This window comes from Argopecten irradians, chromosome 14 (genome assembly GCF_041381155.1).
Source record: "Argopecten irradians isolate NY chromosome 14, Ai_NY, whole genome shotgun sequence".
Taxonomy (NCBI): domain Eukaryota; kingdom Metazoa; phylum Mollusca; class Bivalvia; order Pectinida; family Pectinidae; genus Argopecten; species Argopecten irradians.
In genome coordinates, this window is record NC_091147.1 from 23,408,960 (window position 1) to 23,422,681 (window position 13,722).

At 34.2% G+C, this 13,722-nt stretch overlaps 1 protein-coding gene across 1 annotated transcript in view; it reads right to left on the minus strand.

The window, feature by feature from the left end:
• The window catches only part of LOC138306961 (probable ATP-dependent DNA helicase HFM1), a 39,941-nt gene that overhangs the window by 4,196 nt on the left and 22,023 nt on the right, over window positions 1-13,722 (minus strand). Inside the window, exons 20-37 of the mRNA XM_069247557.1 lie at window positions 12,052-12,099; window positions 11,561-11,644; window positions 11,091-11,182; window positions 10,191-10,297; window positions 9,319-9,366; window positions 8,929-9,026; window positions 8,362-8,490; window positions 7,886-7,971; window positions 7,431-7,514; window positions 6,347-6,504; window positions 5,692-5,795; window positions 4,305-4,378; window positions 3,758-3,803; window positions 3,097-3,326; window positions 2,044-2,383; window positions 1,606-1,690; window positions 779-1,144; window positions 90-281 (exon numbers count right to left, since the gene is read on the minus strand). Of these exons, the coding sequence (XP_069103658.1) occupies window positions 90-281; window positions 779-1,144; window positions 1,606-1,690; window positions 2,044-2,383; window positions 3,097-3,326; window positions 3,758-3,803; window positions 4,305-4,378; window positions 5,692-5,795; window positions 6,347-6,504; window positions 7,431-7,514; window positions 7,886-7,971; window positions 8,362-8,490; window positions 8,929-9,026; window positions 9,319-9,366; window positions 10,191-10,297; window positions 11,091-11,182; window positions 11,561-11,644; window positions 12,052-12,099 (2,371 nt within the window). The remainder of the gene's footprint in view (window positions 1-89; window positions 282-778; window positions 1,145-1,605; window positions 1,691-2,043; window positions 2,384-3,096; window positions 3,327-3,757; window positions 3,804-4,304; window positions 4,379-5,691; window positions 5,796-6,346; window positions 6,505-7,430; window positions 7,515-7,885; window positions 7,972-8,361; window positions 8,491-8,928; window positions 9,027-9,318; window positions 9,367-10,190; window positions 10,298-11,090; window positions 11,183-11,560; window positions 11,645-12,051; window positions 12,100-13,722) is intronic.

The window sequence follows — 13,722 nt, forward strand, 5'->3', positions numbered from 1 at the left end:
CTTAAACATTAAAATGAATGCATTTTTTCTTATATACAAAATAACAAACACACTTTGAAATTCTTCTATTGAATTCCCTACTGGATTACCTGAAGACGCCTGAAGACTCTTCCAACATGAGGAGATCGTTATCACTCCCACTCCAAGCATCTTCCCCGCTCAATTGATCACCTGGAGATGTCCTTGGTCCCGTTAACACTCGACTATCCTGTTGTTTTGGTGTCACAGGACAACTATGTGTTTGCTTTTGAGAGTTAGACCAGGCTACGACTTGTCCAAATCTACACACAAAACACAGAAGTAATTAATAAATGTTCTATACATATTTCTGTAGAGATGACAAATTCTTTTCAGTCAGAAAGAAAATCTTGAATTTAAGGTTAATCAAATAACTAGCACCTCCATTACAGTTAAACAATTCATTTTGCCCTCTAAAAAGTGGAAATTTCTTTAAAGTCCTGGAGCTGGAGGAACTTCCAGGAAGATTTCATTTCCAAGAAAAGCACAAATCAAGTTGGCCTAAGAATTCAACAGAGGTGGATGTGCCGCTCACATTTGACCAAAAATATATTCTGAATTTGCATATTACAGAGTTATCTTCACTTGGGGGTAGGTATTAATTGTGACGTCATGCCTTTGCGAGCGCAACGTCATACGTTTTGGAGAAAACTACGTAAATTGCACTCACAAAATAATGACGAAACAATAGATACCTAACCGCAAGGGAGCTAACTCTGTAATATGCAAAGACTGAATACCAGAACTTTCATAAGCATACCTGTGTCTTGTGTATGGGTTATTTCTGTGTAGTTGTGACTTTTCTTCTTCTTCACAAATCTGTACATCTTTATCCTCACCATGATAAGGATATGCTCTCTTCCTGACACCAGTGTCAAAGGCCCTAGACTGTACTGGAGTCCTTGACTTATCTCTACTGAAGGTCAAATTTGGTTCCCTTGTATCAGAAGTATCCTCAGACGTTTGAAAGTCTGAGTTGTCATCAAAGTCTTCTGAAGGGCTATAGGACAATGTTCCATCTGGATGTGTTGTGGTGCCGTACGCCAATCTGTGGGGGCTGGGAATTCTACATGGGAACAGACTTGAAGTGATGCCAAAACTTCCATAATTATCTGCCTTTTGTGATCTGCAAAATTTCAGAAAATATATGTGTGATATTCGTAGTCTCTTTCCTTTCTACTAATTAATGAAATAGGATCTTTTTGGTTGTGATCTTAAAAATTTCCTGATAAATGACATAGGTGATTTTCTAACTTCTGTGAATCAAAAATGGCTGTTTGACATTATGTAATATGTGATTTTTCTGGAGTTTTACATTTTTTACCATACACATGACAAACTAATCAGCAATATCTTCCAAAGCAGTTGTGAGATAAGACTACATTTTATTTTGGAAAATGACATAAACAATGAGTTTTTTTAAAAGTAACAGATATACATACAATCAACCCATTCTACCTGACTTACCTAGAATCTGCTCTGTGACAATTTAAAGCTTAGAGTAGGAGGACCAGAGGTAGAATGAGGTGACATCTTAGCCAGTATGCCACCCCCTTCTCATTATGTATATTGTTCCAGACAGCTTACCTGATGGTAGTAGATTCTTGTGGCGAATCTCTTATGTCCAGATCAGGTAGATCATAGTCATCTTCTTGTTGGAAGTTGTCAGCCTCTACAAACAGTAATTACACAACTTAATGTTATAATTCTGTTTTTTCATCCCATTTCAATAAATTACAAAACAAAAAGCTTCTATCCTAACATCATTATCAAATAGCAAGATTTCAGTTGTTGACTTTTTTGGTTTAATTTAGCAAAATATATACAAAACAATTAATGTGCATGAGTAGAATTGATTAACATTGTGATAATTAGCCTTTTTCTTGTATCAAACATAACATAAAATGTCTTCAGTTTTGGAGTTATCTCAGGGGATATTTCAATCAATTCACCTTTTGATCTAAGCTATTGCACAAAAAGTCAGGTACATTGGAATTCAACTTCCTGGTTGCAAATGCAACAAACCTTTCATGTATTCTTCCCTGCGTTTCTGGTATAATTCTAGCTGTGTCCACCCACTATACTCGGGTCTTGCAGCCTTCTCCACCAGATCGTCTTGTTCCTGAGTCTTAGCCTGTCCCCTCTCTCTGACCTCCGGTGACATACGAGACCGCACATTGTTATACTTTGGTGTAGGGTTATCTCTACATGCTGGTACTGTATGGACAGATGGACAGCTCTCTGGTGAACCATCACTGCTGAACTGTTCAATAGTTTCATAGCTTCCATCCTCTGACGATACCATAGGTCTCTTTGGTGTGTAGGCAAAGTGATTGAGGTTGAAGGAATGATTATTGTTGCCCATCTGAAATGACAAAAAATGTTATTTATAATGGCAGCTTCACAAATTGAATACGTGAAGAAAGTATGTAAAGCAGAACTTCTATCTTAAGTTCAAGGGGGGGCCTAGAGACCTTTCTATCTATGAAGAGTATTTGATTCTATCACATCTGTGAGTGGAGAAGAAGATTTTTGAAATGTTAGCCAATTTTACCCCTTTAGACCCCTCCCACAGCCCCCTGGGGGGTGGGGGTCATATAATTCACAATTTTGATTGGCCTTATGCCTTAGAAGGTTTGTGCAAAATTTCATTGAAATTGCTTCAGCGGTTTTGGAGAAGAAGTCGATAATGTAAATTGTTTACGGACACACGACGCACAACACACAACGATGGACAAAAGGCGATTAGAATAGGTCACTTGAGACTTCGTCTCAGGTGACGTAAAAAGGCATGAGTTATATAATTGTTATATTAGCAGATAAAGACAAAAACCTTACATGAACTTAATTCATCAAACTAGAAATGTCTAGAATCAATAAATGCTCCTGCTTGCACATATAAAGTTAGATTTGATAGAATTGATATCAATATAAAATGTCATTGCTACAAAAAATGAACCACTATGGCTAAAGCTATGATTCAGGCTAGGATTAAAACTTTTGATAATCCAATGCATTCTCAAATCTATATAGACATCGGACACAAATACATATATAAGTTTATCTATATGTACGTACCTTGATCCTCTTGGCACTCGGTGTATTCGGGAGCATGTTAAGTTTGTTTTTGAGGCCAGATATGTAGCTACATATGCTGCCTGTTTTGGGTTTGGTTACAGCAGGGGTCCTTGGGGTCGGAGTGGTCTGGGGCTTTGCCTTAGTCATGGAGTTACAACATTTGTGTCCACACAGAGACTTATTGTAGCAGCAATGATTACACGGCCGCAGTCCGCCCAGAGTTTGTCCACCTGTGGCTCAGCAGATTTTTGGAGGAGTACATGTACTAATATTAAGGGCTTAAATGCACTTACCAGTAATTATCAATGATACATGTATCTGCAGTACCATTACATGACAAAGGCAACACTGTTGATTATTTATTACCCGATTATTTAACAAGATTTCTTCAAATCCTTAAATTTTTGTCTGAAATGCATGTTTATGTACAATGTGTAATTAATTATAATTTGTACATACCATATTAAATCTAAGAGTTAAAATAAAATTGCATTGTCAAAATTGCAGGCATCATCTTTTTTCCCAACAGATATCTTCATTCAACATGCATGTATACATAAAATTATAGACTAATAATGATTCTTTTAGCCATCATTATTTTCAATATGAACAATAATAAACAAATTGAAATGCTTAGATAGACTTCTCAACATTATCTCACCTAGAGATCCACCACCCGATTTCAGCTGTTGATTGCTCCCATCACCCTGTGGAAAGTCAGGATCTAAACCATTTACACCAAAGTTTTACCATACATTTCATTTCACAGAGATGTGTTACTACAAACCAACTATCTTTCGCGGCTACTAAAGTTTGTGATTTTCCATTTCAAAACAAGTTCCTGAGTATATTTACATTTGCAGATTTGAAAATTGACAGGACATTCCTATCAGTATCAATGATGTATATTTTAAATCGCAGAGATAAAATTTTACGAATTCACTTGCATCACGAAAATTCGCGAAAGTAAATTGCACTCGAAAGAAAATCGCATGTGAAAGAAAGCTGGCTTACAGTATTTAAAACCCCAGAGGGAAATTCTAAATGACTATCTATTACCAGATGAAAATAACTGATTCTTAAGCTGGCCATCATTTTCAATATTTGTGGGTATATTTCAAGTTCAAATTTTTATCATCATATTTTCCTCATTCATAACTAACTTGCACATATATTTACTGAGTTTCCTGTCTGGTTACACATCCTACCTTTGATGGAACATTTGAAATCCTTGTGGCCCCCAGGTAGTACGGAGAATAGGTAGTTTCAACATCCAGTCCAACTGAAAGTTTAAAGTACTACTGATAAACTACATTTATGAATTACACTCATATACGAAACAAAATATGACATATAATACAAAAATTTAGAAACAAGAGATCCCAGAGGGATCTTGGCGCCCACAAAAGAATGATCTATGTTTGACAATGAAAAGATGAATATTTTCTCTACTTTTCAAACTTTTTCAAACATACTTTACATATAGAATTTGAGACATATTGCTTCAGTACTTTCAGAGAAATAGCAGTAACAAACTTCAACTATCAAAATCCAACATGGCTCCTTGGCGGCCATCTTGTTGATCAATCGGTCCCAAATCGCAATACGCACAACTAGGGCCCTAGGGGAACCTACAAATAAAATTTGAGACAGATCTCTTCAGTACTTTCTGAAAAATAGCGGTAACAAACTTAAAATTATCAAAATCCAAGATGGCGGTCTGGCGGCCATTTCGTTGACCAATTGGTCCCAAAATGCTTTATGCGCAACAAGGGCCCTAGGGGAACCTACAAATAAAATTTTAGACAGATCTCTTCTGTACTTTCTGAGAAATAGTGATAACAAACTTTAAATATCAAAATGCAAGATGGCTGCCTGGCGGCCATCTTATTCACCCATCAGTCCCAAAACGAAATATGCAAAACTAGGGGAACCAACATATGAAATTTGAGACAGATCCCTTCAGTACATGTACTTTGTGAGAAATAGCGATAACAAACTTAAACTATCAAAATCCAAGATGGCCACCTGATAGATCAGTCCCAAAACGCAATATGCATAACTACGTCCCTAGGAAAACCTACATATGAAATTTGAGACAGATCCCTTCAGTACTTTGTCAGAAAAAGCAATAAGAAGAAATGTTCACGGACGGACGGACGGATGGACGGACGGATGGACCACGGACAAAAAGCAATTTGAATAGCCCACCATCTAATTATGGTGGGCTAAAAATGTAATTTTCAAATATATCTCTTGTCTCACCAGCCAAAGGTCCTTTCAGTTTATGGGAACAAAGAAATCAAATCTCACACTAGCAAACCTATAACTCAATTTCTGTTTTGGTGCTTTCATATGGAAAATGTGTTTGTAAAAGGGAAATTGCAAATGGTGGCACATGCAATCAGATTCACAATCAAGTATCACACAAACCAAGCTCAGGAATCAAAAACTTTAGAGGCAAGAACTTAATCATGGAACCTTAAGTTGCTCTATTCAACACAATTTGGGGTGCATACCTCATCCAAATACACTATTGCCATTAGATTATTCCTTCAACAACATAAAAGGAACACCCATTGGTTATAGACTTACCCCAGTCCTGACTGATGAGGTGGATGTATAAATCGGACCCTGTGGAAGCCCTCTGAACCTCCAGCTTTTTGGTGAAGCCTGCTTCTTTCAGTAAAAATGAATCCCTTAAGGATTAAGAAGAGAATTAATAATAAAATTCACATTCCTTTACAGTTCCAACTGAATTCCTCAGATTCAACAGTAAGCCTATATATTTATTGAAAAATCTCATTGTCCTGTCTATCTTCTAAAGTGTGAAAAAAACCAAAATGTTACTCCAGTACTTGAAAGGTGTATTCAAACTGAATTTGATGACAAAATTAAGATTGAGGTGATAAATATTATCATAACTATAAAATGGTCATATACCGGTAACATTTTTTTTCTTGGATCATTGGTAAACGAAACACACCCGAATTATTCTTTTTTGACATTCAACTTCAGTTTTAATTTTAACATAATAAAAGACCATGATCTATGCAACCAATGTGTTTAAATTAAGCCAGAGATGAAAATGGAAAATCTTAAAAAAGACTGGAATTTATTTTTTTATGAAAAAAGGAATTACATGTACCAGGTAGCTGTTTTCTGAAAGTCTAAAACGCTGAAATCAGCCAATCGGCTGATGATTTTCATCCCTATTAAGCATATATTCATCATCTTATCTTTCACTCACATGAGCTTGCGTCTGAAGATGATTTTGTTGTCAGTGTTAGCTACCAGTAAAATACTGGTATGCATGGGTGAGGCTGTCTTCTTTGTCTCAAGACTTTCCTGGTTAGCAATGCTGAGGTGTATCAGGATCTCTGCTGTGTCAACATTGTAACGTGACACCTAAAATGGAGGTGAATTTTGCAATCAAATAAATATGAATGTCTTTACATCTTATAATTACTAAATCTCAAATCATATTTAATAATACAAATAGAACTCTCATAAATGCCTCCATAAGAAATCTGAACAAGAAGGAACAGGACATAATACAATGGGAGGGAACATGACGGAAAGCTAGAAGGATTTAACCTTACTGCATCCAAAGGGTCTCCATATACATGTTGTATTATAAACTTATGAGATGTACAGTGCAATGTGAATTTGCTCACAAAATAATGATCAACATCACAATTGATACCTTCCCTAACTCCGTAATAAGCTAAGACAGAATAATAACGGAGATGACTGCAAAAAGGACAAAGCTGTACAATATTCAACTTATTCTTGGAAAGATGAGCATTGCATGCTACTAGCACTTGCCTGAAGTCCAACAAAAGAGATATATCATCTTTTTTCTCCTTCGAAAGACAGACACATGTCAAATACTGCAATCAATTTAATCACATTCAGGTTCATTATAGGATGTGCCAGTTAGTTTAGGAGGTGGAGACTACCCATAGATATATGGTCATTACCTGGCAACTACCCCATGTAGGATTCTAACTCGAAACAAAGAGGTGGAGGACCAGTGGTAATATGTCGGAACCCCATAACTACTTGGCCAATTATGGCCACTGTAAATACAGACAAACCTGCTATGACAGAATTAATGGACACCTGTCTATAAAGGACAGACTCATCAACTTGATTTGGTGAACTTGATCACATTATAACTGACCTCTGTATAAAAAACATTTTTGCTACCTTGTGTCCTGAGACTTTCAACTGTATATGATTACTGTTTGCAGACAACATTAAAATGTAAAATCCAACACGACATCAAGAGATTTTATAAATTGTTCCCCGAGGTAAGTGAGATATTTTACCTGTTCCATGGTAAGTTCATACTTTGGGAGATATGTAACTGAGTCTCGCACCTGGTTACCAAATGGAGGGTGTCTGTTGACAATCTATAATGTAGAAAACAAAAAAGTTCAGATATAGATAAAAACAATTCAAATAGTCGGTTAAATTACTATAATAATATTTCAAGAATAAACTTTAAATGAGAACTAAACCAAAAGATAAGCTTTAATTAAAATCTGGTATGATTCAATTGCATGTATCAAACTTCCATTTCGATTTTAGTGATATTTATGCAGACTGGAACTATTGCATTGGTTTTAATTCATTATCTTAAGGAGAAGCCGAAAAGGTTTGAGTGATGCAACCTGCAATTTAGCATTTAGATTGCAATATACAGGTAAGCATGACACAGCCTTATTCAGTTAGGAAATGAAGACAGAAACAGCAAAAACAGGGCAGCTCCATAATTTCTTACAAGTTCTAGATCTCTGGGATTGGTTTCTTCAATCTTCTGAAAGCTTGTGATTCCAGCATTTACAAGAGCTGTTGACAATGCTGGACCTGCATGTGCAAACATGATTTATATTCCATTTATAAAACAGTTTTTATTTTGGTAAAATTTGAGTTAAACTCAAACTAAACAGTCATGGGTATAGGACATCATTGGCTATTAAAGAAATATTCATATATGATTTGAGTTGAATTTAAGAATCACTTAAGAACAAGAGGCCTAAGAGCCTTAACGGTCATCTGACAACCTTGGCAACAGTTGTATTGGAAATTAAGTAGATATGGTGTGATGGTGGCCATCTTCAATTTTGAATCCACCTGAAAAATAACAACATTTTGTCTAGACCATGTCAGCATCATTTCAGATGACCTATTAAGACATTTTGAACATGTTCTTGATTAAAGTTTTAAATTTCAATATTTTTATTTTTTATACTGAACCTATCCTCTCTAACTGTTTGGCAACATGTTTAGAGTTCTCCCAGAGTCTGGCTTTAATTGCTTTACACAGCTGTGCAGCACTCAGGAATGCCTGGTAGTCGTCTCGTATCCAAAGTACCTCCATCAGACCTACACATCAAATACAAAATCATTAAATGATATCTTAACAGTTGTAGAGGTTGTGGTGACAGAAAAAACACATTACGACATCCCTTCCCTTTGGGATGCAAGTTTGAATCCCATGTAGGGCAGTTTTTTAATTTCATATAGGGCAGTTGTTTGATTGTTCTCTGGGTAGTCCAGCTTTCCTCTACCCTCTAAACCTTGCATGTCCTGAAATGACTCTGGCTGTTGATAGAACATTAAACCAATCAATTCAAACCAAAGTAACAGTGTTGAAATACAATAATTGAAAATAAGAAGTGCGATCTTAACGTGGAATTTGACACTAAAAAATCTGACGGCTCAAACTTATCACTTACTCAGAAATGTTTGTCATTACGCAATATCAAATCCTTATAAAATATTGATGTATTGACTTATTTAAATTCTGAAGAATTAACATACATCTAGAAAGTCTTTGGGCAGCTCTGAAGATCCTGGTGGTATCCTGTTGCAAAGCAAAATCCTGTACAAGGAGGCAACCAAGTTGTGCTTGCATGAGGCTGAAGATAAAAAGAAATAATAATTACCAGCTTAATGCAGGAAATCTGTCATTCTTATAAATCATGCAGAGAGAAACATAGATGAAACCAATAAAAACATGATTTCCTTAATATTCAGAAAAAAGTTTTACATATCTATCACTCTTGACTTTCTGGAATTGAATTTAAAGTAATTCAGTTGCATCAAAACAGATTTCTTCAATTTATATGAACTTGTTGTTTTTATCAAATCACAGTTTATAGATAAACACACTAATTCAAAAGAATAAAATAAGAACATAAAATTCCTTACCAGTTGACTTTCATTTGCTTTGTTTTAATCTTTCCTGGCAATTGAAACCTAAAAATATTAATACTGCTTTTCAAGACAACTCATCCAAAATCTAAAAACTTGTATAGCCTGAAACACTTCAGAGATAATAATAAAATACCCAACATTTTTGACAGAAAACAAAAACTAAAGTTGTCTTAATCATTTAATCACTTTGGCAAATGAAGAATCAATTTCCATATATCAACTCTATGACCTTGAAAGCGGGTAAGGTTATCCATTTGAACAATGACCATGGACAAATTAAGGATAAGGAATATCTGTAAGATATCATCCTCCATCCAATACAAAAAATCAACGTATTTCCATGGTAACTTAATTTTTATGTTTTCCGATCTTACAACTTTTTCAGAGGCATTTATATATAATTCTGCACTCCACAGTTTTAAGAATGGCTAATTTGTTGTTGTAATTGAAATGTCTTCATGGCGATTTATTTTCACGAAATCTAGTCACCCACAAAATATTAGAGATCAAATTGCACATGATAATAGTTTAGCTTACAGTATATCAAAGCAGGATGGAATAAAACTGGACAGACATGGTTAACACTATAATATGTCCCCAACCTCTTTCCATTTCATCGTCAGGGCATAAAAATATTACCATCACCCAGAGAGAAAATTGACTATACACTTGTATGAACTTCTTTCAACGATGAACATATATTTTGATATAGTTCAGTAAAATGAATTTTCATTGCTTTTATTGTATACCATTGATAGCGCAGAACAATATCAATCATTGATGATTGTATTATATAAAATCAACAGAACCACTCGGCCAGTACAACATTGAATTATGGTTTAAATGTTACAGAGGAAAATAACTACCTGATAGTCAGCCTATTCTTATCCCTGTTCAATGTATTCAGGGTCTTTTTCTCATTCACCCTCAGCTGGACTTCCATAAACTCCTCACTCCCAGCTACAATCTCAAGCTTTAGAGATGGAAAAATCATTGTTATTCATCATCGCATATATATCTCCAAAATCCCATACAGTTTTGAAATATATTACATTTAGAAAATATCATATAACCAGGATTAAAAATGAAATAATGTTGATGGACACAGACTTTTTAACAAATGCAACATTTCAAACTTATCAAAAATACATTTTTATTAAAAATAAAATCTCAGAGTAAATTATTTTATTTATGTTAGTATCTTATTAAACTTGAAATGAAGATTCTGGTTTACTGGCATGTTTATTATTTTAAGATTTCATGCAAAAGTCGCTCGGACAGCATTTGTCTACTTTTTTGAGAATGACTCATATATCAGCTAAACAAATACAGTTCAATCAATTAAAATAGTATAGAATTAATATGGCACATGATTGTCACATGGTTAACAGAAGTGGTGATTATTGAGATTTTAAATAAAATTTATAAATAAATAGGCTATTAAAAGTAAAAAAAAAACAATGCCATTTGTTCATTTTATTGTAAAGACATGTTTTTATCTAGTTAACTTATCATTCTGTATTTTAATATTATAGAGTTATCTGTCCTTTTGTGTACAGTAGTTGTCGACAGCAGCTTTGTTCTGTTATTACGAGTCATAATTTTGTATGCATCATATAAGTATTTTAGAGAAAATGACGTAATTTACTCCCACAAAATAACATAAGATAACTTTGTAATATTCAAAGACACAACATTTTAAAGACATACAGCCAGGCTAAGATATGATTAAGTTGAAGCTAAATAATTCAACTATATGTCCATACCAAGTCGCTGATGCTCTCCTCCCCTGTCACACCACAGAACTTCTTCATTGTCTCAAAGGCGATACAATACCTTGCCATCAGTCGCCCTGCTTCTGTAACACCAATCATAAATGTTTGAGTAAAAAGAAAACTGTGTAATAGAGAAGTAAAACGGTGAAGACAATGTGTGGAGGGACAAATGGACGGAACAATGAAGAGATGCCAACCTAAAACTTCATATGGTGTCATTTGTCATATGTTATTTTCTAACCTGTGTAAAATCTGTCGAATCCAGTTTATGTCTAATCTGGATCCACGTCTCTTCCAGCTTTGTTGTATAGCATTTCCCCTCTAAATTATACTGTAATTAAAATCTGTTGAATTTGAATACCTGTCTGATACCAACTAAATATGCTAGTCCCAATGATATATCCTTCATACAAGTTATATTGTATATCAATTGTGATCATTTTTTGTCATAAATTCCTTACCTGTGCTTTGAATATCAAATGTTTCTCCATTCATTTTGATCATCTGGATACCAGCTAGTTGATTCAGATTCCTCATGCAAAGTTCTAAAGGAAAGGAAATGACTACCAGTGGAAGAAAATTTTGGAAAAGTGAGTAATACATGGTGGAAAACTACTGTATGTATTGCTGATCATGACTGTTTTTGGGCAGTATCAGATGTTTCTTTACCGAGATAATCAGTTATTATCACCATTTGGCAGATTTATTTCCCTTTATAGAATTTATAAAATCCTTTTGAATAGTGCTCTTTTGAAGTAGTTATTAGCTAACTCACTTAGCATTATGAGAGATGCATTCGCAAGCTGCCATACACCAGAGAAAACCTTTCAAAGACAAACTTGCAGTGGATTTTGAACCTTTACCTGAAGTTCCATGGGCTGAATATGATATTCAGGCCAAAAGCAGGTGTCAACAATATATATGCAGCTCATATATGAAAAGGGAAGTATACCTTGAAGTTTAGTCTCTGTTTGCTCTCTTGTAAGGCCAATTGGCATTCCTGAAAGATATAATATGGATTTATGTGTAATATCATCTTGAACATGCAAAACAACCAAACTTATTTCCAGAAATTGATATCTTCCACAATTACACCAAAAAGTATTAATATTCAATTTCAAATCCCAAAATACTAAATTTCTGCAACAAGCATTGAAATGGAAATCGCTAGTAGCCAGTGTTGGAAATTTTATAATCTTTTATATCAAATTATTGCTAATGTGATAAAATTTATAACATTAATATTGTGATGTGATATAATATGGAAAATTTAAATTTAGAAATGTTATTTGTATATTTGTAATATGTGTATCATATTGGTCATGTTTAACTGTCTGTATCCTTAGGGACATGTCACGTATCGCCGGTCAAGTTGTCCAGACATCAATGAAAGTTATTTAATAGAACATATAAAGGAGTGTATATATGCCTTGTATCTATAGGAATCATGTACAACGGTCAGGTTTTGATGTAACTAAAAATAACATTGTACAAGTTCAAAACTTCAGTGGCTACAATATAGTATAAATCATAGAATCCTGACTACTAAGACATTTTTACTAAGAATAGGTAAAGCGGATAATAACATATGTATATTTTGTGGAACTTCTCCCGAAACCATAACACACATACTATGGGACTGTGATAAAACATCAAATCTGATAGAACAACTGAGAATAGCAATTATTACAAAAAATCTAGTACTTAGATTCAGTAAACAAGAATTCATATTTGGCAAGAAAGTTAACAATAAACATTCACATTTTAATTTAGACAACTTAATCTTACTTTTAACAAAACAGGTCTTAACAGAAATACAACTTTGTCTCCAATTTTAAATTTTAAAACATTAAAAACATACACAAAAACCAATAAAAACTTGTAAAATAAATATTTGACCTAGGTTTGACAGAGGTACCTTGTATGTATGTGTGTTCTGCATCTCTCCGATACTTAACAATGTATATAACCTTAAAATATCAATTTTGAAAACTTATCCTCTATAAATTATCAGTGAGTTTGTTAGTGTAAATGTGTTGTCCATTGATTGATGTATATTATGAGTATACATGACTACTTTTGTATTAACTTAATTAACTCCAACATACATCGTTCAAATATGTTGTATTGTATTTGTATGTACAAAACTTTTGAAAATGAATAAAAAATAAATTAATAAAAAAAAATAACATTGATTTATAGATATTACTCAACACGAACATGTTGGCTTATATAAATGCCATCAAAACCAGTTTATAGTGGTCACTTCCCCCAGTGTTCGACCATGAGTACTGGGCCATACTTTGTCATCTGGAATAAAGCGATGAAACCACAACTTAGTGTTTGACTCTACATAAACTCAACTCTACACTTCACCATCAACAATACAGACAACACCGACTTAAGGAACACACAGACTTAGAATTACTATATTCAATTTCAAATCCCAAAAAACTAAATCTCTGCAACAAGCATTGAAATCGAAATCACTACTAACCACAAAAGAAGATTGATTTACACTAAATTATGAATGTGCATGTAATGTTTTACATCCTAATTTATAGGGTTAAGTGTTTGGAGTTTTTCATCACCCTGATATAGAGGTAGGGTACTGACCGTAAAG